Source organism: Pogoniulus pusillus, chromosome 4 (genome assembly GCF_015220805.1).
Source record: "Pogoniulus pusillus isolate bPogPus1 chromosome 4, bPogPus1.pri, whole genome shotgun sequence".
NCBI classification, from domain to species: Eukaryota; Metazoa; Chordata; class Aves; order Piciformes; family Lybiidae; genus Pogoniulus; species Pogoniulus pusillus.
The window spans coordinates 46959700-46981257 of record NC_087267.1 but is presented as its reverse complement, the minus strand read 5'-3'; the positions used below and the strand labels follow the sequence as shown (position 1 = coordinate 46981257).

The following is a 21558-nucleotide window of genomic DNA, read 5'->3' as shown; positions in this document are numbered from 1 at the left end:
CCCTCCGCGCAGCGCCGCGGCCCGCCCGCGCCTGCCAACAAGCCCGCGGCTCATAGGCCGCCGCGCAAGAAGCTGGCCCGGGACTGGCTGGGGCCCGGGGGGCGGAGGGAAGGGGCCTGTCGCTGCCTGTCGTCCGCGCTCGCCCCGAGCAGGGACGGACAGGGCCATGTCGGCGGCGGACGGGGCCCGGGAGAGCAGCAGGGAGCGCTCCGGGGGCGCGGCGGGCGGCGGTGGTCTCCTCAATCGCTTTGTGCAGCTGCCGGGCAGGCCGCGTCCGGCGGGTGAGTGGGGCCGGTTCCGAGAGGGGCGGGAGGAGGTGACCCAGCCCCGAGGCCTCCGCGGCGCCGGGCAGCGGCACAGCCCCGCACCTACCCTCCTGAGCGGCGGCGCCCCACGGGTGGAGGGATCGCTCCCAGAGCCGCCGTGCTGGGCGATGCGCCTGTGCTCAGCACTGCTCAGGCCACCCCTGCAGTGCTGTGTCCAGCTCTGGGCTCCTCCATTGCAGAGAGATGTTGAGGTGCTGGAAGGTGTTTGGAGCAGGGCAGCAAGGCTGGGGAGAGGCCTGGAGCAGAGCCCTGTGAGGAGAGGCTGAGGGAGCTGGGGGGGTGCAGCCTGCAGCAGAGGAGGCTCAGGGCAGAGCTCATTGCTGCCTGCAGCTGCCTGCAGGGAGGCTGTAGCCAGGTGGGGTTGGGCTCTGCTGCCAGGCAAGCAGCAGCAGAACAAGGGGACACAGCCTGGAGCTGTGGCAGGGGAGGTCTGGGCTGGATGTTGTTAGGAAGTTGTTGTCAGAGAGAGTGATTGGTATTGGAATGGGCTGCCCAGGGAGGTGGTGGAGTCTCTGTGGCTGGAGGTGTTGCAGCCAAGCCTGGCTGGGGCACTTAGTGCCATGGTCTGGGTGCTTGGCCAGGGCTGGGTGCTAGGTTGGGCTGGCTGAGCTTGGAGGTCTCTCCCAACCTGCCTGATTCTACCATTCTATGAACTTTAGAGATGTTGGGGTGCCCCATGGGCTGATGAAGGGGGACTCACCTTGTGGGCTAGGATGTGCCTGTGCAAATGATCCCAGGCCATGTGTGCTCACAGGTGCAGGTGGACACAGTTACTCCTTTCCAAACTGTCTTAGGGAGCTGAAGGGGCCCTGTAGCCTTGGAAGTGGAGAGGGGTTCACCCATGGCCACAGGTGGGGTTCAGCCTCATCTCAGTGCCAGTGTGACCCTGGGGACACACCCACTGCTTCCCCAATCCTGACATAGCCGTTTTTGCTTTGAGGGTCCTGCAGTCCTGGGAGGGCTGGTCCTGGGATGGGGGAGGTTCAGGCTAAGGGTCCTTGTAAGAGACATCAGCCCATTTTTTATGCCCTGGGGATGGTTACTCTTCCTCTTAGCAGCGTCTGTATGTTACCCCATAGTCTCTGGATGTGTGGGTCACCCCACCCCAAAAGCTCCAGGGTATTAGTGGAGGGAAGCCAGGGTTAAGTCACAGCTTCAGGATTGGGGATTGCACTCCAGCAGTTCAGCAGTACTCAGAGGGACACCCATGGTTCTGTTATAGAGGGGGATTCCCACTTGGTTTGGTGTATGCCCTGCTCCTTAGCCCCATAGCACTGCCTGCCCTCAAGAGCTAAATGGTGCTGGGCTGCTGTCACCCAGGACCCTGGTACCTCAGGGCCAGGGCATCCTTTTCTGCCCTGCTACCACCACTCATAGCTCTCCGTGGGGGATGAGAAGCTCCTCTGTAGCACCAGCAGCAGCTGGGAATGGGCTTTCAGAGGAGGGTCTTGTTTCTGTCCCTGTCTCTGGGTCTGAAAGGCAAGGATCTGGAAAAAGCTTAGAATTGGCCAGACTGGCTGAGGCACTTAGTGCCATGGTCTGGTTGATTGGCCAGGGCTGGGTGCTAGGTTGGACTGCATGAGCTTGGAGGTCTCTCCCACCCTGGTTGACTCTATGAATTGTTGTGGTTAGAAAGGACCTTTAAGATCATCCAGTCCAGACACTAAACCATGTCCCTCAGCACCACATCTCCATAGCTTTAAAATTCTCCAGGGATGGACACTGCACCACTGCCCAGGGCAGCCTGTCCCAGGCCTTCACAACAACCCTTTTAGGGAAGAAATTGTTTCTCATGTCCAACCTGAACCTCCCCTGGTGAAACCTGAGGCCTGGAAGGCAAGGATCTGGGTCTGGAAGACAAGGATACCCTCAAGGCTCACGCAAGACTGCTGTGAAATTGCTGAGTGGCTCCACACTATCTATTTTGGGGCAAATGCTCCAATGTGTTTCCTTCCTTCTGTGGTTAGGGCCTCTTAGGGTAATGTGAAAGCTGATTATCTTCATGCTCCTGAATGTTAACCCTTGGCTTGAGCAAACTTGGCTTGAGCATCCTTTTAATATGCTTGTAATGCTTCTGCTTTTGGATCTCCACCTGCAGAGGAGCAGATGTCTGCCCGGTCCTTGGGGACAAACTACCCTCACTCCTCTCAGCTTCAGAACTTAACTGCAGCCTTAACAAACCCAAAGCTGAATACTGATGGGAAAAAAAACCCTACCTGATGGAGAAACTCCCTTTTGAGTTAATTGCTGGAGGTTTTTTCCCCATTTGACACCTGTTGATGTCCTATTTATAGAGCTGCAGCAGCAGCAGCCCTTATGTAACCATTGGGATAGAGAGGAATAATTTCTCCCCTCTGTTTCCTCCAGCCAGCTTTAGCTTCTTACCTCCCAGTTCCCTTTCTGCATTTCCAGGAGGCATTCCTGTTTTTTTCCCCCCACCACTGAATGCCCTGGACTCTTTCCATAAATAATTAATCCTGGTTTTATAACTAATTACTGTCATGAGAGCACACAAAGAACTCCTAGCGTGCTGTGGCACTGGATCTGTTTACCACCAGTGACCGGCAAGTTGAGGGAGGTTCTCCTCCCCCTCTACTCTGCCCTACTGAGGCCACAGCTGGAGTCCTGGGTCTAGTTCTGAACTCTCCAGTTCAAGAGAGACTGGGAACTGCTGCATCCAGCAGAAGCTCCAGAGATGCTGAGGGGCCTGCAGCATCTCTGGGAGGAGGAGTCTGAGAGCCCTGGGGCTGTTGAGCCTGGGGAAGAGCAGCCTGAGAAGGGATCTGCTCAATGCTCAGCAAGAGCTGAAGGGTGGGGGGCAAGAGGATGAGGCCAGACTCTTGTCAGTGGTGCCCAGTGACAGGACCATGGCCAATGGGCACAAACTGGGATCTGAGAGGTTCCACCAGGAGAAACTTTGAGTGTGAGAGAGCCCTGGAGCAGGCTGCCCAGAGAGGCTGTGGAATCTCCTTCTCTGGAGAGATTCCACCCCCCCTGAACTCTGTGATTCAGCCTGCTGTGGGTGCCCCTACTTTATCAGCAGAGGGTTGGACTGGATGATATCCAGAGGTTGCTTCCAATCCCCACCATGCTGGGATTCTGGGATGCATCCCTTCCTGCTCTTTTGCTGCTGCTAAGCCGTGTAGTGTCTGATGTAGATCTGAGCTCTCTTCTGGTTCAGCACAGGAGCACACACAGTGATTGTGGTGCTGCTTTTGTCACGTTCTCCTTTTTCACCTGCTTGCAGAAAAGAGTTTTAGCTTCTGACACCTTTCTCTTCACTTTGGAGAACTTCATTTGCAGGAATAAGCACTTCCAAAAGGTGAGCAGGCAGCCAGTGGGAGCAGATGGCAGGGCTGTGCTGTTCTGTTTGCTTGCTGAAGCAGAGTATTTCTATTGAGGGTTTCTCAACAGGGGCTTTTCTCGAGCAGCAACCACAAAAGGGTCTCACTGATGACTTAACAGCACCAAAAAACCACAATTTCTTTGTGGTTTTGCTACCTTGTTATGGGCAAAGACTCTTCAAACATATAAAATTACCATCCAGAGGGAGCTGGGCAAGCTGCAGAAGTGGGCACAAGCCAAACTCAGGAGGTTCAACAACACCAAGGGCAAGGTCCTGCAGCTGGGTCAAAGAAATGCCAAGCACCAATCCAGGCTGGGCAGTGCCAGGCTGGAGAGCAGCCCTGAGCAGAGGCACTTGGGGGTGCTGCTGGAGGAGAAGCTCAGCAGGAGCCAGCAGTGCGCACTTGCAGCCCAGAAAGCCAAGCAGAGCCTGGGCTGCAGCAGCAGCAGTGTGGCCAGCAGGGCCAGGGAGGGGATTCTCCCCCTCTGCTGTGCTCTGCTCTGCTGAGACCCCAGCTGGAGTCCTGCATCCAGCTCTGGAGCCCCTGGGACAAGAGGGCTGTGGAGATGCTGGAGAGTGTCCAGAGCAGGGCCAGGAGGATGCTCAGAGGCTGCAGCAGCTCTGCTGTGAGCACAGCCTGAAAGAGTTGGGGCTGTGCAGGCTGCAGCAGAGGAGGCTCCCAGGTGACCTTCTTGTGGCCTTCCAGCATCTGAAGGGAGCCTCCAAAAAAGCTGGGGAGGGACTTTTGAGGCCGTGAGGGAGTGGCAGGAGTGGGGGGAATGGAGCAAAGCTGGAGGTGGGGAGAGTGAGGCTGGAGGTGAGGAGGAAGTTGTTGAGCAGGAGAGTGGTGAGAGGCTGGAATGGGTTGCCCAGGGAGGTGGTTGAGGCCCCATGGCTGGAGGTGTTTGAGGCCAGGCTGGCTGAGGCTGTGTGCAGCCTGCTCTAGGGTAGGGTGTCCCGGGGCATGGCAGGGGGGTTGGCACTGGCTGCTCCTTGTGCTCCCTTCCAACCCTGCCTGATTCTATGGTTCTATCAAAACTGAGTAAGGCAAAGGAAAAGGCTGTTTTCAGGTGTTTGTAAGCTTTAGATGGATCAAAGATGTCAAATATAGGTGGTGTGTGGTTTGTTCCTCTCCTTGTTAGAAACCTTTTGAGTCCACATTTAAATCTTCTCAGTGTTTTCACAAGGGTTTAAGTGGGTAGGAACAATCTAGAGACCTAAATATATCTTTGCTTCTTGCATGCTCAGCAGTTCTGAGCTATGATTTTCCCCACGGCCCACTCACAGCAGAGGGTTTTTTGGTGTGTGGTGAAGTTCAGAGCTTTTCATCTGTGTTTAAAACAACTACAACAGAAACTTCAAATGCCCTGAAGCCCTTTGTGTCACATCACAGAGCAAGCCTGAAGCCAGATCAGGTTCTAGGTGGCATATGCAGGGGTATTAATAACAAAGAGAGAGACAGAGGGAGAGAGAGATGGGATCATCCTACTCTACACCTGCCTTTGTGGTGCTGAGTCCAGTTCTGGTCCTCACAAGTCAAGAAAGATGTGGACAGACTGAAAAGGGTGCAAAGTAGATGATCAGAGGGCTGGAGAAGATGGCTTATGAGGAGAGGATGAAAGAATCATAGAGTGGTGGGGGGGTGGAAGGGACCAGCCCAGCCCCCTGCCAAAGCAGGATTACCTGGGGCAGTTCTCCTTGAAGAAGTGAAGGCTCAGGGAGACCTCATCATGGTTTTCTGGATACAAAGAGGGTGGAGGATCAGTCTGTGATCTTCAGTCCTACTAATGCCAAGGATTCAGGAGGAGGTGCATGGAGGAAATGGGTACAAGTTGCTCCAAGAAAAGCTTTTACCTCAAGAAAATCATGCACTGGGACAGCCTCTCCAAGGTCACTGTCAGTGAAGGCTTTCAGGATGCATCAGGACAAGGTGCAGTAGTCTCTTGGTGCTTCCCTTTCTCACCAGAAGTTGGACCAGATGATTAGAGATGTTAGAAAGAATCTCTTCACTGCGAGGGTGAAGCACTGGGACAGGTTGCCCAGAGAACTTGTGGAGACTCCAATCCTGGAAGTGTTCCAAGACCAGGTTGGATTTGGCCTCCAACAACCTAGCAGTAGTAGGAGGTGTCCCTGCCCATCTGGAACTTGGTAATCTTTAAAGTCCCTTCCAACCCAAACCCTTCTGTGATCTCTTGAGGTCCCTCCCAACCTGGGCTGTTCTCTGGTTCTCATTTTCCACAATTCCTGTCTTTGTTTTCCTTCCACATGAATAAAAAACCCCAACCACCCAACAGGCCAAGGGGCATCCCATTTTAGTAGAGCAGAAACACCACAATCTCCAACAGGTGAATTTCCTTCCTGGCTCTGGTCTCACTTCTTTAGACTTCCACATATCTGAAAGGCTTGTGAGCAGTGACCTGCAGGTTGTGTTTGGCATCCTTGGCTGGATCCTCTGGCCTCTCCCAGCTGCTCTTGGCCCTGAGCAGAGACATCACTCAGATGTTGTGGATCCTCACATAGCTCCTTTTTCTCTTGGGTGTTTTTTTGGGCAGCCAGCCATGGAAAAGAGCTGCATGATCTGAGAAGGCTGAATGCAACTGGATGAAGGAATGGGGTTTAAGCCTTGTTCTTGGTGACCTGTTCCTGTTCTGCTTACCCCACTGTTTGTAAGGGACTCTGATTACATGAGTTACAAACTTATTTTGGCTGGCTGGTATGAAAGAGATGGAGCTTTAAAGACTGGAGTCAAAGTCAATATTGACTTGTCCTCTTATCTCTCCCAAGAGCTAGCAGGGTTTTGGCTTCAGGCCTTGATGTAAATCTCCCTCAGAAGTCTTGCAGAAACCAGAAGAGGAGAGATGTTCAGAATCAAGTGTGGGGGGGGAATAATACCAAGGTCATCTTTAGAAAGCCTTAAGGAGCCATAAAGAGGATGTGTGCTCACACCTTAGCTCATGAGGTTCAACAAGGGCAAGGTCCTGCACATGGATCTGGGTATCAGCACAATCTGGGGAATGGAGGCCTGCAGGGCAGCCCTGTGGAGAGGGACTTGTGGGTGCTGGGAGGTGAAAAGTTGGACATGAGCTGGCACTGTGAGCTCACAGCCCAGAGCTAACCTGTCCTGGGCTGGTGCCCAGCAGCATGGGCAGCGGAGGGAGGAGGTTCTTCTGCTGTGCTCTGCTGAGACCCCACCTGCAGTGCTGGGGCCAGCTCTGGAGTCAGCACAGGACAGACATGGACCTGTTGGAGTGGGGCCAGAGAAGGCCACAGCAGTGATGGGAGGGCTGGAAGTCCTCTGCTGTGAGGCCAGGCTGAGAGAATTGGGGTTGTTCAGGCTGGAGAAGAGAAGGCTTCAGGGAGGCCTTCTGGTGGCCTTTCATGTCTTAAAGGGAGTGCAGAAGAAAGCTGGGGGACAGATTTGAGAGTAGGTCCTGTTCCACCCCCCCTGCCATGGGCAGGGACACCTCCTGCTTAGACCAGAATGCTCAAGGCCTCATCCAACCTGGCCTTGAACACTTCCAGGGAAAGGACATCCACAACCTCTGTGGACAACCTGCTCCAGTGTCTCACCACCCTCCCTGTAAAGAGTTTCCTCCTAATTTGCTGTTTTCTGGCAGCATGATTGTGGTGAGAAAAAGAACTGGTTCAGGCAGGCTCTCAAACAGGCTTCATATGAAACTCCTGGGTGGGTTCTCTGTATTTGTGTGGCATTAATCTGATTTGACCATTTTTTCTCCTGTTTAACAAAAAAATAAGGCCATCTGGGCTGGTGCACCAAGGCCTTAGCAGGTGCTACCCTCTTGTTGAACCTCTGCCAGTGAGATCATGCCAGAGTTTTTTTTCCCTGCAGTCATGAAAGGCTGGGGGATGGAATGGGAAGAAAGCACCTTTGTTCTCCAGGATTTGCCTTTGTTGGAAGCACCTCTCACCTTTCCTTTGTGCTGCCTGTCCTTCAGTGCAACCAGTTCGTGCTTGGCAGTTGAATTTTCTTCTTCTCTATCTTCATCACAGAGCTGTTGAAGAAGAGCAGAGAAGGGAGAGGCTGGAGGGCAGGGATGCCATCCAGATAAACCTTGGCAGGCTAGAGATGGGCACAAGCCAACCTCAGGAGGTTCAACAACACCAAGGGCAAGGTCCTGCAGCTGGGTCGAAGCAATGCCAAGCACCAATCCAGGCTGGGCAGTGCTTGGCTGGAGAGCAGCCCTGAGGAGAGGCACTTGGGGGTGCTGCTGGAGGAGAAGCTCAGCAGGAGCCAGCAGTGTGCACTTGCAGCCCAGAAAGCCAAGCAGCAGCAGTGTGGCCAGCAGGGCCAGGGAAGGGATTCTGCCCCTCTGCTGTTAAAGTTAAAATGATCCATGATAGGAGACTATGAAGTGTCCTCCTTCTGAAGGTGAATCTTAGATTTACTCTCACCAAAACAACATCTTGAGTGCTGTGTCCAGGTCTGGGCTCCTCAGTTCCAGAGAGATGTTGAGTTACTGAAGGTGTGCAGAGAAGGGCAACGAAGCTGGGGAGGGGCCTGGAACACAAACCCTATGAGGAGAGGCTGAGGGAGCTGGGGGGGTGCAGCCTGCAGCAGAGGAGACTCAGGGCAGAGCTCATTGCTGTCTGCAGCTGCCTGCAGGGAGGCTGTAGCCAGGTGGGGTTGGGCTCTGCTGCCAGGCAGCCAGCATCAGAACAAGGGGACACAGCCTGAAGCTGTGCCAGGGCAGGTCTAGGCTGGATGTTGTTAGGAAGTTGTTGTCAGAGAGAGTGATTGGCATTGGAATGGGCTGCCCAGGGAGGTGGTGGAGTCTCTGTGGCTGGAGGTGTTGCAGCCAAGCCTGGTTGGGGCACTTAGTGCCATGGTCTGGTTGCTTGGAAGAGCTGGGTGCTAGGTTGGGCTGTCTGAGCTTGGAGCTCTCTTCCAACCTGGTTCATTCTCTGATCCTGTGATTCAGTGTTAAGAAAACAACTTTCATAGCTGCTAACAACCTTCACCAGGAGATCAAAATTAGTATCAATTATTAATTTGGCATAACTCATAACAAGGGCTAAACACCAGCAGCTCTCACTGGAGGACCACCACAGCATGTGTGGTCCCAACCCTTGGACACAAGCTCCTCAGCTGACACTTCACAGAGGCTCTTTTATCTCCTCCTTTTGCTGCAGGCCACAGATCTCCGCCAGCAAGAAGTGGCCATCGTTGCGTGGCAGATAACGCCAACCTGTACGTGTTTGGAGGCTACAATCCTGACTATGATGAGTCTGGTGGGCCAGAGAATGAAGACTACCCACTTTTCAGAGAACTCTGGAGGTACAACTTTGCTACAGGCACCTGGCATCAGATGGGCACCGAAGGCTACATGCCCAGGGAGCTAGCCTCCATGTCACGTACGTATGGAAATCCCAGCCCCCAGCACCTGCTCCTGAAGCTCCTTCAATCAGCATCCCTGGTGGAATCCAAAAGTGGGCAAGAAGGGGGAAATTTGGATCTTCCTTCCAGCAGGACTTGAGTTTGGGTTGGGTTTGTGGTTTTCTTTCCGCTTTTTTCCTTGGGCTGAGGCAGAGGGGAAAGAAAAATGTCAAGTGTAAGAGGTGGTCTTCGGCTTGATAACTGCAGGGCCCCTGCTGTTGGAGCAGCTCAGCTCAAGCAGACATCTCAAAGCATCCCAAAATAGCTCTCTTTGTTCAGGAATTTTTCAAAGCAGGCCTGTGGTTGCCATGGTTTTTAGCCTGAATTCTTTCACTTCTAGTGCACTACATGGAATAGATTCATAGAACGGGTTGGAAGGGACCATGAAGACTGTCTAGTTCAACCCCCCTGCCATGAGCAGGGACACCTCCCACTGGAGCAGGTTACCCAAGGCCTCATCCAACCTGGCTTTGAACACCTGGAGGTGTCATTCCCAAGCCCCAAACACGTGGTGTGAGCTGTAGGGTGTTTGACCAACGCTGAGGACTCTGCCTGCTGTCTGCAGAGCAGAGCTGTTGGGTTCTTCTGCATCTCCCAGCAACGAGCTGTCTGTGCTGTCTCTCCCCTCCTAGTGGTGTTGCATGGGAACAACCTCCTGGTCTTCGGGGGCACCGGGATCCCTTTTGGGGAGAGCAACGGCAACGACGTCCACGTCTGCAACGTCAAGTACAAGAGATGGGCTCTGCTCAGCTGCAGGGGCAAGAAACCCAACCGGATCTACGGGCAGGTACGGAGGGCAGCCCTTCTCCAGGCACCTGGGGCACATGCTCTGCATCACAGGAGAGAGGACAGAGCCTGGAGAGCTCTTCTCTGCTGCTGACTGGAGCCGCTGGGTGTGTGCTCCACAACAACCCCAAGCAGCACTGCAGGCTGGGGACAGAGTGGCTGAGAGCAGCCAGGCAGAGAGGGCCCTGGGGGTGCTGGCAGAGAGGAGCTGAACATGAGCCAGTAGTGTGCCCAGGTGGGCAGCAGAGCCAATGGCATCCTGGGCTGGCTCAGGAGCAGTGTGGGCAGCAGGACAAGGGAGGTTCTTGTGCCCCTGTGCTCAGCACTGCTCAGGCCACCCCTGGAGTGCTGTGTCCAGTTCTGGGCTCCTCCATTGCAGAGAGATGTTGCAGTACTGGAAGGTGTCCACAGGAGGGCGACAAAGGTAGTGAGGGGCCTGGAGCAGAGCCCTGTGAGGAGAGGCTGAGGGAGCTGGGGGGGTGCAGCCTGCAGCAGAGGAGGCTCAGGGCAGAGCTCATTGCTGTCTGCAGCTGCCTGCAGGGAGGCTGTAGCCAGGTGGGGTTGGGCTCTGCTGCCAGGCAAGCAGCACCAGAACAAGGGGACACAGTCTCAAGTTGTGGCAGGGCAGGTCTAGGCTGACTGTTAGGAGGAAGTTGTTGTCAGAGAAAGTGACTGGCATTGGAATGGGCTGCCCAGGGAGGTGGTGGAGTCACCATCCCTGAAGGTGTTGAAGCCAAGCCTGGCTGGGGCAGAATCACCCAACGTGGATGGAGGCTGGATGAGGCCTTGAGCCACCTGTTCTAATGGGAGGTGTCCCTGCCTATGGCAGGGGGTTGGAACTGGCTGATCCTTGAGATCCCTTCAAACCTAAACCATTCTATGATTTTGCAAGTTGTAAGCAGAACTTTTCAAGCAGTGTCTTGCTTTGGGAGGGCAGGAGCTCTCTCCCAGACCCTGGGAGTCTGTCTCAGACTGGTTTCTCTCTGTGCCCTCCCAGGCCATGGCCATCATCAATGGCTGTCTCTACGTCTTTGGAGGAACCACTGGTTACATTTACAGTACCGACCTGCACAAGCTAGACCTCAACACCAGAGAGTGGATCCAGCTGAAACCAAACAACATGTCCTGTGACATGCCAGAGGAGAGGTGAGAAGCTGGACAATCTCAGAGAGCTTTTGCACTGGGGAGTCACCACTTTTCCTGGGAATGAGAAGTGAGAAAGAGGTGTTGGAGCAGGTGCAGAGAAGGGCAGCGAGGCTGGGGAGAGGTCTGGCAAACATGACCTATGAGGAGAGGCTGAGGGAGCTGGGGGTGTTTAGTCTGGAGAAGAGGAGGCTGAGAGGGGACCTTATTGCCCTCTATGACTACCTAAAAGGAGGTTGTAGTGACTCTGGAGCTGGTCTCTTCTCCCCAGTTACTCACGACAGGACAAGAGGAAATGGCCTCAAGTTGTGTCAGGGGAGGTTCAGGTTGGCTGTTGGGAGGAAGTTCTTTCCTGAGCAGGTGCTCAGGCACTGGCACAGGCTGCCCAGGGAGGTGCTGCAGTCACCATCCCTGGAGGTGTTTAAGAGGAGAGTGGATGTGGAGCTTGAGGCTCTGATCTAGTGATGAAGGCTGCTGGGCTGAAGGTTGGACTGGCTGATCCTGGTGCTCCTTTCCAACCACAGCAATTCACAGTGCTTAGATGTTGTGCTGAGGGATTTGGTTAGGTCAGGGACTTGTCAGTGTGAAACTAATGCTTGGACTGGATGATCTCAAAGGGCTTTTCCAAGCTAAGAAGTTCTGTGTTTCTCTGAGGAAGCACAGACAAGACACTCTTAGAGCAGTGGTTTTGGCTGTGAAGCCTGCCCAGCTGGTGCTCCACCAGTCTGACATGCAAGGGGATGTAAGGGCAGGAGGTGAGGCCTTTGCCAGGACATTCATCTGGACTGCATTATGCCAGACCAGAGCTGAGAACTTGCTGTGTTGAGGTGGGACAAGCGTGGTTGATCCTCATGTCCTAGTCTAGGGCAAGGTGTAAAGAGGGCTGGCAGGTCAATCAGTGACCAGCTCAGTGAGGGACATCATTGTGCTCCATTGTACATACCTCACTGGGGCATCCCAACAGGACAAGAGGAAACAGCCTGAAGTTGCACCAGAGGAGGTTTACATCGGATATGAGGAACAATTTCTTCCACCAGAAGGCTGCTGAGGCCTGTTCCAGGTTCTTTAGGGCAGTGGTGGAGTCTGCATCCCAGCAGCAGTTTCAGATCTGTGTAGATAACAGTGCTGAGGACCATGGTTTTGTGGTGTCCTGGCAGTGCTGGCTTCATGGTTGGAGTTGATGATATTAAAGGTCTCTTCCAACCAAAACAGTTGTATGATTCTGCTGAAGTTCTGCGGTGCTCTGCTGTCACAAAATGCCTCTCAGGCTTCTGGAGTGCTGCTTCAGTTGCTTGTGAAAGCCTCCACATCTTCTGAGAGCTGCCAGCCTGGGGGACTGATGCTACACAGCCAAGCTGGGGCTGTCATCTTAAACCATGTGGATTTGATGGTGGTTTCCAAAAGAATTGTCTTGATGCTCCCTCAGATTCATTTCTTGTCCTGCTCAATGTCCTTCTTGGCACTTCCAGGTACAGACATGAAATCGCTCACGATGGTCAACGGATTTATATCTTGGGAGGTGGAACTTCCTGGACAGCTTATTCCTTAGATAAGGTAAAGTCATCAGGGCCCTGGAGTGCTTGCTTGGGCAGGGGGGTTTCTGCAGAGAGGCATAACCAGCATGGTCTGTTCACCTGGCTTAGTGGAGAAACAGACAACTGGAAGCAGATTGTGTGACCTGGTGTTGCTACAGACATGTCCTGTGGGCTTAGAGATGGTGAATCTGCTACCCAGTGACCAGTGCTCTGGATCTGTTGGAGATGGTCTTGGATCTGTTGAAGAGGGTCCAGAGGAGGCCACAAAGACTATCAGAGAGCTGGAGCACCTCTCTTGCAAGGACAGGCTGAGGAACTTGGGTCTGTTCAGCCTGGAGAAGAGAAGGTGGTGGGGAGACCTTATGGTGGCATTTCCTGTACCTGAAAGGGCACCAGAAAAGCTGGGGAGGGACTTTTTATAGGGACCAGCAGGGATAGGAGAAGGGGCAAGGGTTTGAAACTAGAGCAGAAGAGATTTAGATTGGACATTAGGAGGAAATTCTTCACCATAAAGGTGGTCAGACACTGGAACAGGTTGCCCAGAGAAGCTGTGGACACCTTAATACTGAAAGTGTTTAAGACCAGGCTGGATGAGGCTTTGAGCAGTCTGGTCTAGTGGGAGGTGTCCCTGCCCATGGCAGAGGGGTTGTGTAGATGACCTTTAACATCTACAGACACCTGAAGGGAGGCTGTAGCCAGGTGGGGTTGGGCTCTGCTGCCAGGCAAGCAGCAACAGAACAAGGGGACACAGTCTCAAGCTGTGGCAGGGGAGGTCTAGGCTGGATGTTAGGAGGAAGCTGTTGTCAGAGAGAGTGATTGGCATTGGAATGGGCTGCCCAGGGAGGTGGTGGAGTTGCCTTACCTGGAGGTGTTGAAGCCAAGCCTGGCTGGGGCACTTAGTGCCATGGTCTAGTTGCTTGGGCAGGGCTGGGTGCTAGGTTGGACTGGCTGAGCTTGGAGGTCTCTTCCAACCTGGTTGATTCTGTCATCTCTTCCAACCTAAACCATTCTATGGTTGAAACCAGCTTCATTTTGGTAGACCTGTGGCCAGAGAGTCTTCTTTCAAACCACTTTCTGTGTGTTGCATTGTGCTGAAACAGGACAGCCCCAAAGAAGGAACTCCTTGATGTAACATTCAGATGTTCATATGGTGATCCTTTTCTTCTCCCTTAATCCTACACTCCAATTTCCTTTCTTATGCTGAGTAGTTTTTGGGGAGGGAAGAGTAGATTCATCTTCAACACCACAATAATAAGTGAGGAGGCTTTAAATAGAGCTCTGCTTCCCAACCAAAGCTGAACCTGCCTCAGTTGCCAGGATATTTTAGCTGCATTCTCTCCATTTTCTGTGCAGGATGAGTTGGGTGTTTCTCAGTACTTTGGAGAACAGGAGGGTGAGAACAGTGCTTGTTAAAAGCAATGCTGGCTTTTACCCAACTGGTTAATTAACTGGCCACCTCAAATGGCAGAGCCTGAGTAAGCTCCAAGGAAGTGCTTGTAAGCTTACCCTTAGTAAGCTCCAAGGAAGTGCTTGTCCCTCTCAACTGGGTGCTGGTGGGACCACACCTTGAGCACTGGGTTCAGTTTGGGCCCCTCACTCCCAGAAGGACCTTGAGGGGCTGGAGTGTGTCCAGAGAAGGACAATAAAGCTGGTCAAGAGGTCTGGTGAGGGGCAGGTGAGGGAGCTGGGATTGTTCAACCCTGAAGCAAAGGAGGCTGAGGGGAGGCTTTCTGTCTCTCTACAACTCTCTCAAAGGAGGTTGGAGCCAGGTAGGGGTTGAGCTCTTCTCCCAAAGAACAAGTGACAGGAGAAGAGAAAACAACCTCGAGTTACCCCAGGGGAGGTTTAGGTTGGACATTAGAAGAAACTTCTTCACTCAAAGGGTTCTCAGTGACTGGGACAGGCTGCCCAGGGAGATGGCTGAGTCTCTATTGCAGGAGGGACTTAAAAACCCAACAGAGATGTGGTACTGAGGGACATAGTTTAGCACCAGACTTGGTAGTTGGAGAAGGGTTGGACTGAATGATCTTAAAGGTCTTTTCCAGCCTAAATGACCCTGTGACTGTAAGCTGACATGCTCTGAAGGTGGGAAAAAAGTGCTTTCTTGTGGCTCCCTGGGTTAGAGCCTGGAGCTGTGTCAGGGTGGTAGTGGCAGAACCAGGAGGAACTGATGGCTCCTCTTTGTCCTTTCAGATCCATGCCTACAACCTGGAGACCAACACCTGGGAGGAAATTGCTACAAAACCTCATGAAAAAGTTGGTGAGTCTGGAATTCCCTCTCTCTTCCCCTCTCAACCAGAGAGTGGCCAAGATGCTTGAGAATGGCACTTTCCTGGCAGCCTGAGTCATAACCTGGAGAAGGCTCTGTGGAGACCTTAGAGTGGCCTTCCAGTATGGGAAGGGAGCTACAGGAGAGCTGGGGAGGGACTTTGCACAAGGGCTAGGAGAAGAGGGAATGGAGTGAAGGTTGAGGAGGGCAGAATTGCACTGGAGCTTAGGAGGAAGTTCTTTACAGTGAGGGTGGAGAGACACTGGCACAGGGTGCCTGGGGAGGTTGTGGATGTCCCCTCTTGTGGAGGTCAGGTTAGATGAGGTCAGGTTCAAGGCCAGGTTAGATGAGGCTTTGAGCAGCCTGTTCTCGTGGGAGGTGTCCCTGCCCCGGGCAGGGGGGTTGGAACTGGCTGAGCTTTAAGGTCCCTTCCAACTCAACCCATTCTATGAATCTGTGAAACTTGTTGCACCATTTGTGACTTGATACAGGCTTCAGGGGCTGCTCATTTAGAGCTTTAGCAGCGAGGTCTGACCCATCTGACACACGTTTAGCAGCCTGGCTTCTCACCCTGCTTAGCTGGGAAAGCCAAGAGTGGCTGCCTCTCCTCCTAGCAGAAGATACACATCATCTCAGTGAGACTCTGGAACAGGTTGCTCAGAGAGGCTGTAGGTAAACACCTCCCTGGAGGTGTTCAAGGCCAGTTTAGATGAGGTCTTGAGCAACTAAGTCGAGTTGAGAGGCTTCCCTGCCCAGAGCAGGGAGGTTGGAGTAGATGCTAAGCCATTTTCTGCTCCCTCTGAAGGACCAAGGTGTTGGCCTGGGTAGCAGCAGGGCTTTCCTTGAAACCTTGTAGGTCCTTGGCTGCTGCTTTTCACCAAAGGGGAGAGGTGGAGGCTGTGTGGAATGAGGTTCCAGCACATTTCTTCCTTTTCCTGGAGAGCAAGCAGGACGTGCAACCTGATGACTGGAGAAGTCAGAGATGTTACACCAGAAGCCTCTCAGGAATAAAACAAGTGACTCCTGACCATGATGATGCCTTGAGATACAAGCACCAGCTGCCCAAGCCCTTCAAAGCAGCTCTAGCTGATCACTTGTTTTTCCTTTCCTCAGGCTTCCCAGCAGCCAGAAGATGCCACAGCTGTGTCCAGATCAAAAATGGTAAGATCTGCCTCCTGAAAACTGCTGTGCCCCACAGAATGTAGCAGTGATGAGCTCATCCTTCCAGCCTGAGACCTGCCAGCCTCCAGCATGTCTGAGAGAACTGCAGGGCAGCTCTGGACTGAGATTTTGTTCCACTTTACCAGGCCTTGAGCTGCCCAGTTTGCCCCACTATGCACAGGGGATGTTGCTGCTGCAGGCAAGTGAGGAAAGGAGCACACAGGACTGTTCCTTCCTGGAATTCATAGAGTGGTTTAGGTTGGAAGGGACCTCAAGGATCATCCATTTCCAATCCCTGCCATAGGCAGGGACACCTCCCACTGGAACAGGTTACTCAAGGTCTTATCCAAGCTGGCCTTGAACACCTCCAGGGAGGGAGCATCCACAAGCTCCCTGGGCAACCTGCTCTGCAGGATTTAGGTCACACAGAAACCTCCTTTGGAACTGTGGCAACTTCAGTGTTAGATAGCACAAGTTCCAGACATGACTGTCCATGGTTAGCCTGCAACTTGCTGGTTGCAAGCTCAGGAACAGGTATAGATGATGCTCCTGCTGCAGCTCAGTGCTAACCTTTTAGATCTGCTGTGAAAGGCAAAGTGAAGCCAAGTGCTGGCAGTTGAGATCTGCAGAGACAAGGTTGACTGGGGATTTCTTGGGTGGTATGTCCCTTTCATGACATCACAGATGGTTGGGAGTGGAAAAGACCTTTAAGGTAATCAGGTCCAGCCATTCATCCAGCACTGCTAGGTCACCACTAAACCATCATCTCTATGGCTTTGAAAGCCCTCCAGGAAGGAAGATTCTAGCACTGCTCTGGCTAGCCTGAGCCAGGCCTTGACAACACTTCTGGGGAAGAAATTGTTCCTCATGTCCTCAATTCAAGAGAGATGTTGAGATACTGGAACATGTCCAGGGAAGGGCAGGAAGGCTGGGGAGAACTTGGCTCTTGCCTCATAATCCACTCCCGATGAGCATCCTGGATTAACACCACCACAAAAGCTTTATCATAGAATCAGCCAGGTTGGAAGAGAGCTCCAAGCTCAGCCAGCCCAACCTAGCACCCAGCCCTGCCCAATCAACCAGACCATGGCACTAAGTGCCTCGTCCAGGCTTGGCTGCAACACCTCCAGCCACAGAGACTCCACCACCTTCCCTGGGCAGCCCATTCCAATGCCAATCACTCTCTCTGCCAATAACTTCATCCTAGACCTCCCCTGGCACAACTTGAGACTGTGTCTGCTTCTTCTATTGCTGCTTGCCTGGCAGCAGAGCCCAACCCCACCTGGTATAACCTCCCTTTAGGTAGTTGTAGACAGCAATGAGCTCTGCCCTGAGCCTCCTTTTCTCCAGGCTGCACACCCCCAGCTCCCTCAGCCTCTCCTCACAGGGCTGTGCTCCAGGTCCCTCTCCAGCTTTGTTGCCCTTCTCTGGACATGTTCCAGTATCTCAACATCTCTCTTGAACTGAGAAGCCCATGCTGGGAGGGCTGGAAGCCCTCTGCTGTGAGGCCAGGCTGAGAGAGTTGGGGTTGTTCAGCCTGGAGAAGAGAAGACTCCAGGAAGACCTCCTGGTGACCTATCAATACTTAAAGGGAGTCCAGAAGAAAGCTGAGGACAGATTTTTGTGTAGGTCCTTCTGTGACAGGACAAGGGATGATGGTTTGAAAGAGAGAGATCCAAACTAGAGAGAAGGAGGACATTTTTGATGCTGAGTGGGGTGAGACCCTGTCTCAGGCTGTCCAGAGAGGTGGCAGATGTCCCTATCCCTGGAAGTGTGCAAGGTCAGGTTGTTTGTGGTACTCTAGTTGCAGATGGACTCTGACTAGGTGATGCTGGAAGGTCCTTTCTACCCAAACCATTCTGAGTGTCCTCCACGAGCATGATGCCTGTGCTGTGCCCACTTTAGGAGGTGCTGAGCACTTGTGTTGAGCTGCCTGAAGCTGTGCTGCGGGGGCAATTGTGACTCCACTCACTGCAAGGTGCTGGGAGAAGGATGGTTGGGCCTGTAAGCAGCATTTGTTTCTTCTCTTGCAGATGTCTTTGTCTGTGGGGGCTATAATGGAGAAGTGATTCTGGGAGACATTTGGAAGCTGAACCTCCAAAGCTTCCAGTGGGTCAAGCTCCCAGCTCTCATGCCAGAGCCAGCCTATTTCCACTGTGCTGCTGTCACACCAGTAAGTGACTCACATCTGTCCTGCACAGCTGAAGTTCAAACCCTTTGTACAAGCACTCTGACATTGGGTGGGCTGCAAACAGAGCTGAACCCACCTTACCAAGCAGGTCATGTCCACTGCAGGCAGCATCTTTGGAGGGCTCACAGAGGCCTGGCATGAAGTCACTGCCTTGTGGAATCATAGAATGTTTAGATTGGAAGAGACCACAAAGATCATCCAGTTCCAAACCCCCTGCCATAGGCAGGGACACCTCTCACTAGAAGAGGTTACTCAAGGCCTCATCCAACCTAGCCTTGAACACCTCCAGGGAGGTTGTGGAGCACAGAATCACCCAATGTGATCAAAGATCACATTGGGTGATTCTGTGCTCCAACAACCTCCCTGGGCAACCTGTGCCAGTGTCTCACCACCCTCACTGCAAAGAACCCTTTCCTAACATCCAGTTTCAATCTCCCCTCTGCCACTTTAAACCCATTCCTCCTTGTCCTGTCATTACAAGACCTTGTCAATAGAATCATAGAATCAACCAGATTGAAAGAGACCTCCAAGCTCAGCCAGTCCAATCTGTCCCCCAGCCCTATCCAGTCAACCAGACCATGGCCTGATCCAGTCCTTTGATGAACACCTCCAGGGACAGTGACTCCAACCCCTCCCTGGGCAGCCCATTCCAATGGCAAATCTCTCCATGAAGAACTTCCTTGTCCCTCCCTAGCCTTCCTGTAGCCCCCTTCAGATACTGGAAGGTCACTCCAAGGTCTCTTTGAAGCCTTCTCTTCTCCAGGCTGCATATCCTCTTGTTCTGTCACTTTGATACTAGGGAGAAGACACCAACCCCCACCTCACTGCAGCCTCCTCTCAGGGAGTTGTGGAGAGCAGCAATGTCTCCCCTCAGCCTCCTCTTCCCCAAAAGGGAAGACTAAAGGTGTGTGAGATGAATCTCACTGATGGACCAGCTGGGAAGCTTTTCCTGTGGAGCTGTTGTTGCTTCTCAGCACCTTCTGCTGTGCCCTCCTCTGAGAATAAAGGTCTCTTCCAAGTGAAACAATTCCATTAAGATAATGGAGTCCAACTTACAACCCACATCCCAGACTGCTATGTTCACACATTTCCTGAACACCTCCAAGGATGGGGACTCCACCACCTCCCTGGGCAGCCTGTTCCAATGCCAATCACTCTCTCTGCCAACAACTTCCTCCTACCATCCAGCCTAGACCTCCCCTGCCACAACTTGAGACTGTTCCAGTGCCTGACCACTCTTGCAGTACAGTTTTTCCCCCCTTGTCTCCAACCTAAACCTCCCCTGGCACAGCTTGAGGCCATTCCCTCATGTTCTGTCACTTTGATACTAGGGAGAAGCCACCAACTCCCACCTCACTGCAGCCTCCTTTCAGGGAGTTGTAGAGAGCAGCATGGTCTCCCCTCAGCCTCCTCTTCCCCAACCAAAAGGGAAGACTAAAGGTGTGTGAGATGAATCTCACTATGATAAGCCAGCTGGACAGCTGCAGGGCCAAAGGCAGCTCTTGCTCTAGTGCTGTTGTTGCTCCACAGCACCATTTGCTGGGCCAGTTTGGGCTGTGCCCCCTCCTAACTCCCCTCTGCCTCTTTCTGCCCCTCCCCAGGCTGGCTGCATGTACCTTCACGGAGGGGTGGTCAACATCCATGAAAACAAACGGACTGGCTCACTCTTCAAAATGTGGCTGGTGGTCCCCAGCCTGCTGGAACTGTCCTGGGAGAAGCTGCTGGAATACTTCCCTCACCTAGCAACCCTCTCCAGAGCTCAGCTTTTGCACCTCGGACTGACGCAGGGACTGGTGGAGCGACTAAAATGAGACCATCTCCAGCTCACCACTTCTGTCCCAGATGTGCTAGATTCAAGAAGTCCCCTTCCTGCCCACCTGCCCTTATTTATGGATACCATGGATGGTCTTGCTAAGGAGGATCACAGAAGCTGGAGGAACCTGCTCAACGCCTTACTCAGCAAATACATTGATGCCTTCCTAGGAATTTTTAACTTCAGTTGTTGAGAGTTAAAACCCACAAATCCACTTTTCCTTTGTGGCTCTGGAAATGGCCCCACGAATCAGTAACACCCTGGGACTCAGCCAGCAAAGTGTCACCAGCACCTTGCTTGTCACTTAGCCTGGGGAGCTTCAGGAATGCCCAAGCCCCTGCTTCCATGTGGTACCTTCAACTTAGCCTTTTCCCCACCTGTATCTAACAGAGAGCAGTGCAAAGCAACAGCCAACCTGATCTTCTCCTCTCCAGTGACACCCATCCTGCTAACTCCCAGCTGAGCTCTCCCTCTCAAACTCCAACACCTCCTGCTTCAAAGGCTTTGCATGTGTTCCATGGGCATGTTCCCTCCTCTTTGAGCTTCAGAAGACGGCTGGAACGTCGTGGGGGGGGGTGGGCAGGGAGCCAAGCTTTGCTTGCTCAGCTTCTCCTGGTGCCCAGTGTGCAGATGTTTGAGACAACCCCCCCTTGTCTGTGCTCCTTCACCTTTTCATATTGAAAGGTTTGCTTGGAAGACTGGTTAGAAGTTGCCCACTTTAATGGACTACTGTGTAGTTTACTGGGGGTGGCTGTGGGGAGGGAAGAAGTTTTGCTGACTCTTTTCTTAACCCTTTCTGCTCATCTGAGCTAACAGCAGAAAAACAACAACCAACCAACCCAAACAACCCTCACCCTGTGGCTTCAGAGCTGTCTCAACCTTCAGCTTCTCCTACCCAGCTCAAGTCCTGCTTATCACCAGCTAACTTCTGGCATGACCCTGGAAAGCTTTTTGGGTTGTTTCTGTGTTTCCTTGTTTGTTTCCTCCCCTCCTTCTTCCTTTGTTCTCTTATTTTCTTGTTTCCTTTCTTGCTTGTTTGTTTCCTCTTTTTTTTCCCTTGTTTCCTCCCTTCCCTTCTTGCATTTCTGTCCTCCCCTCCTTGTTTACTTCCACCCTTCAGTCTTTTTCCCCCTTATCTTTGTATTCCTGCTGGGGGTGAGAGATGTTACTGGTGCCTGTGGTTTTCACGTGGAGCCTTGGAAGCCTCAGAGAGCACAAACCCAGGAAGCACAGAAAAAGGGGAGAGGGAGCAGTGAGAGAGAAGAGGAAGGGATCTCCAATCTCTTACCTCGCTGTGCTTCTGCTACTGTGAAATCTCCTCTAGAGACCATGGCTAAGTGGCCACTAAACTCTGAGCAGCTGCTCTGGGCTGGCATCAGCTTCATACAAAACCCTTTTCAGTTGAAGACCATTTTTAAAGTGCCTTTTGTTTGGTTCTTTTGGTTTGGTTTTGTTTTTAAAGGAGCTTTTCTTAGACCCTTCCAGCAGCACAGGCGAGGTCTAGGTGCCAGGGGTTTAATTCTTTTTAAAGGACTGCATTTCTCTTGAAATAAAATAGAGCATTGTCCTTGTGTCCTTCAGCCTCAGCAGAGC

General features: G+C 52.8%; 1 protein-coding gene across 1 annotated transcript; it reads left to right on the top strand.

Moving 5' to 3' along the window:
* The first annotated feature begins 88 nt into the window (after positions 1-88).
* Positions 89-21540, top strand: KLHDC10 (kelch domain containing 10). The gene is made up of 9 exons (XM_064142771.1): positions 89-281; positions 8824-9045; positions 9700-9854; positions 10851-10999; positions 12466-12550; positions 14725-14791; positions 15914-15961; positions 17995-18134; positions 19754-21540. The coding sequence occupies exons 1-9, from the start codon at positions 167-169 to the stop codon at positions 19961-19963; spliced, it is 1191 nt and encodes a 396-aa protein (XP_063998841.1). The 5' UTR covers positions 89-166; the 3' UTR covers positions 19964-21540.
* Positions 21541-21558: the final 18 nt, after the last annotated feature.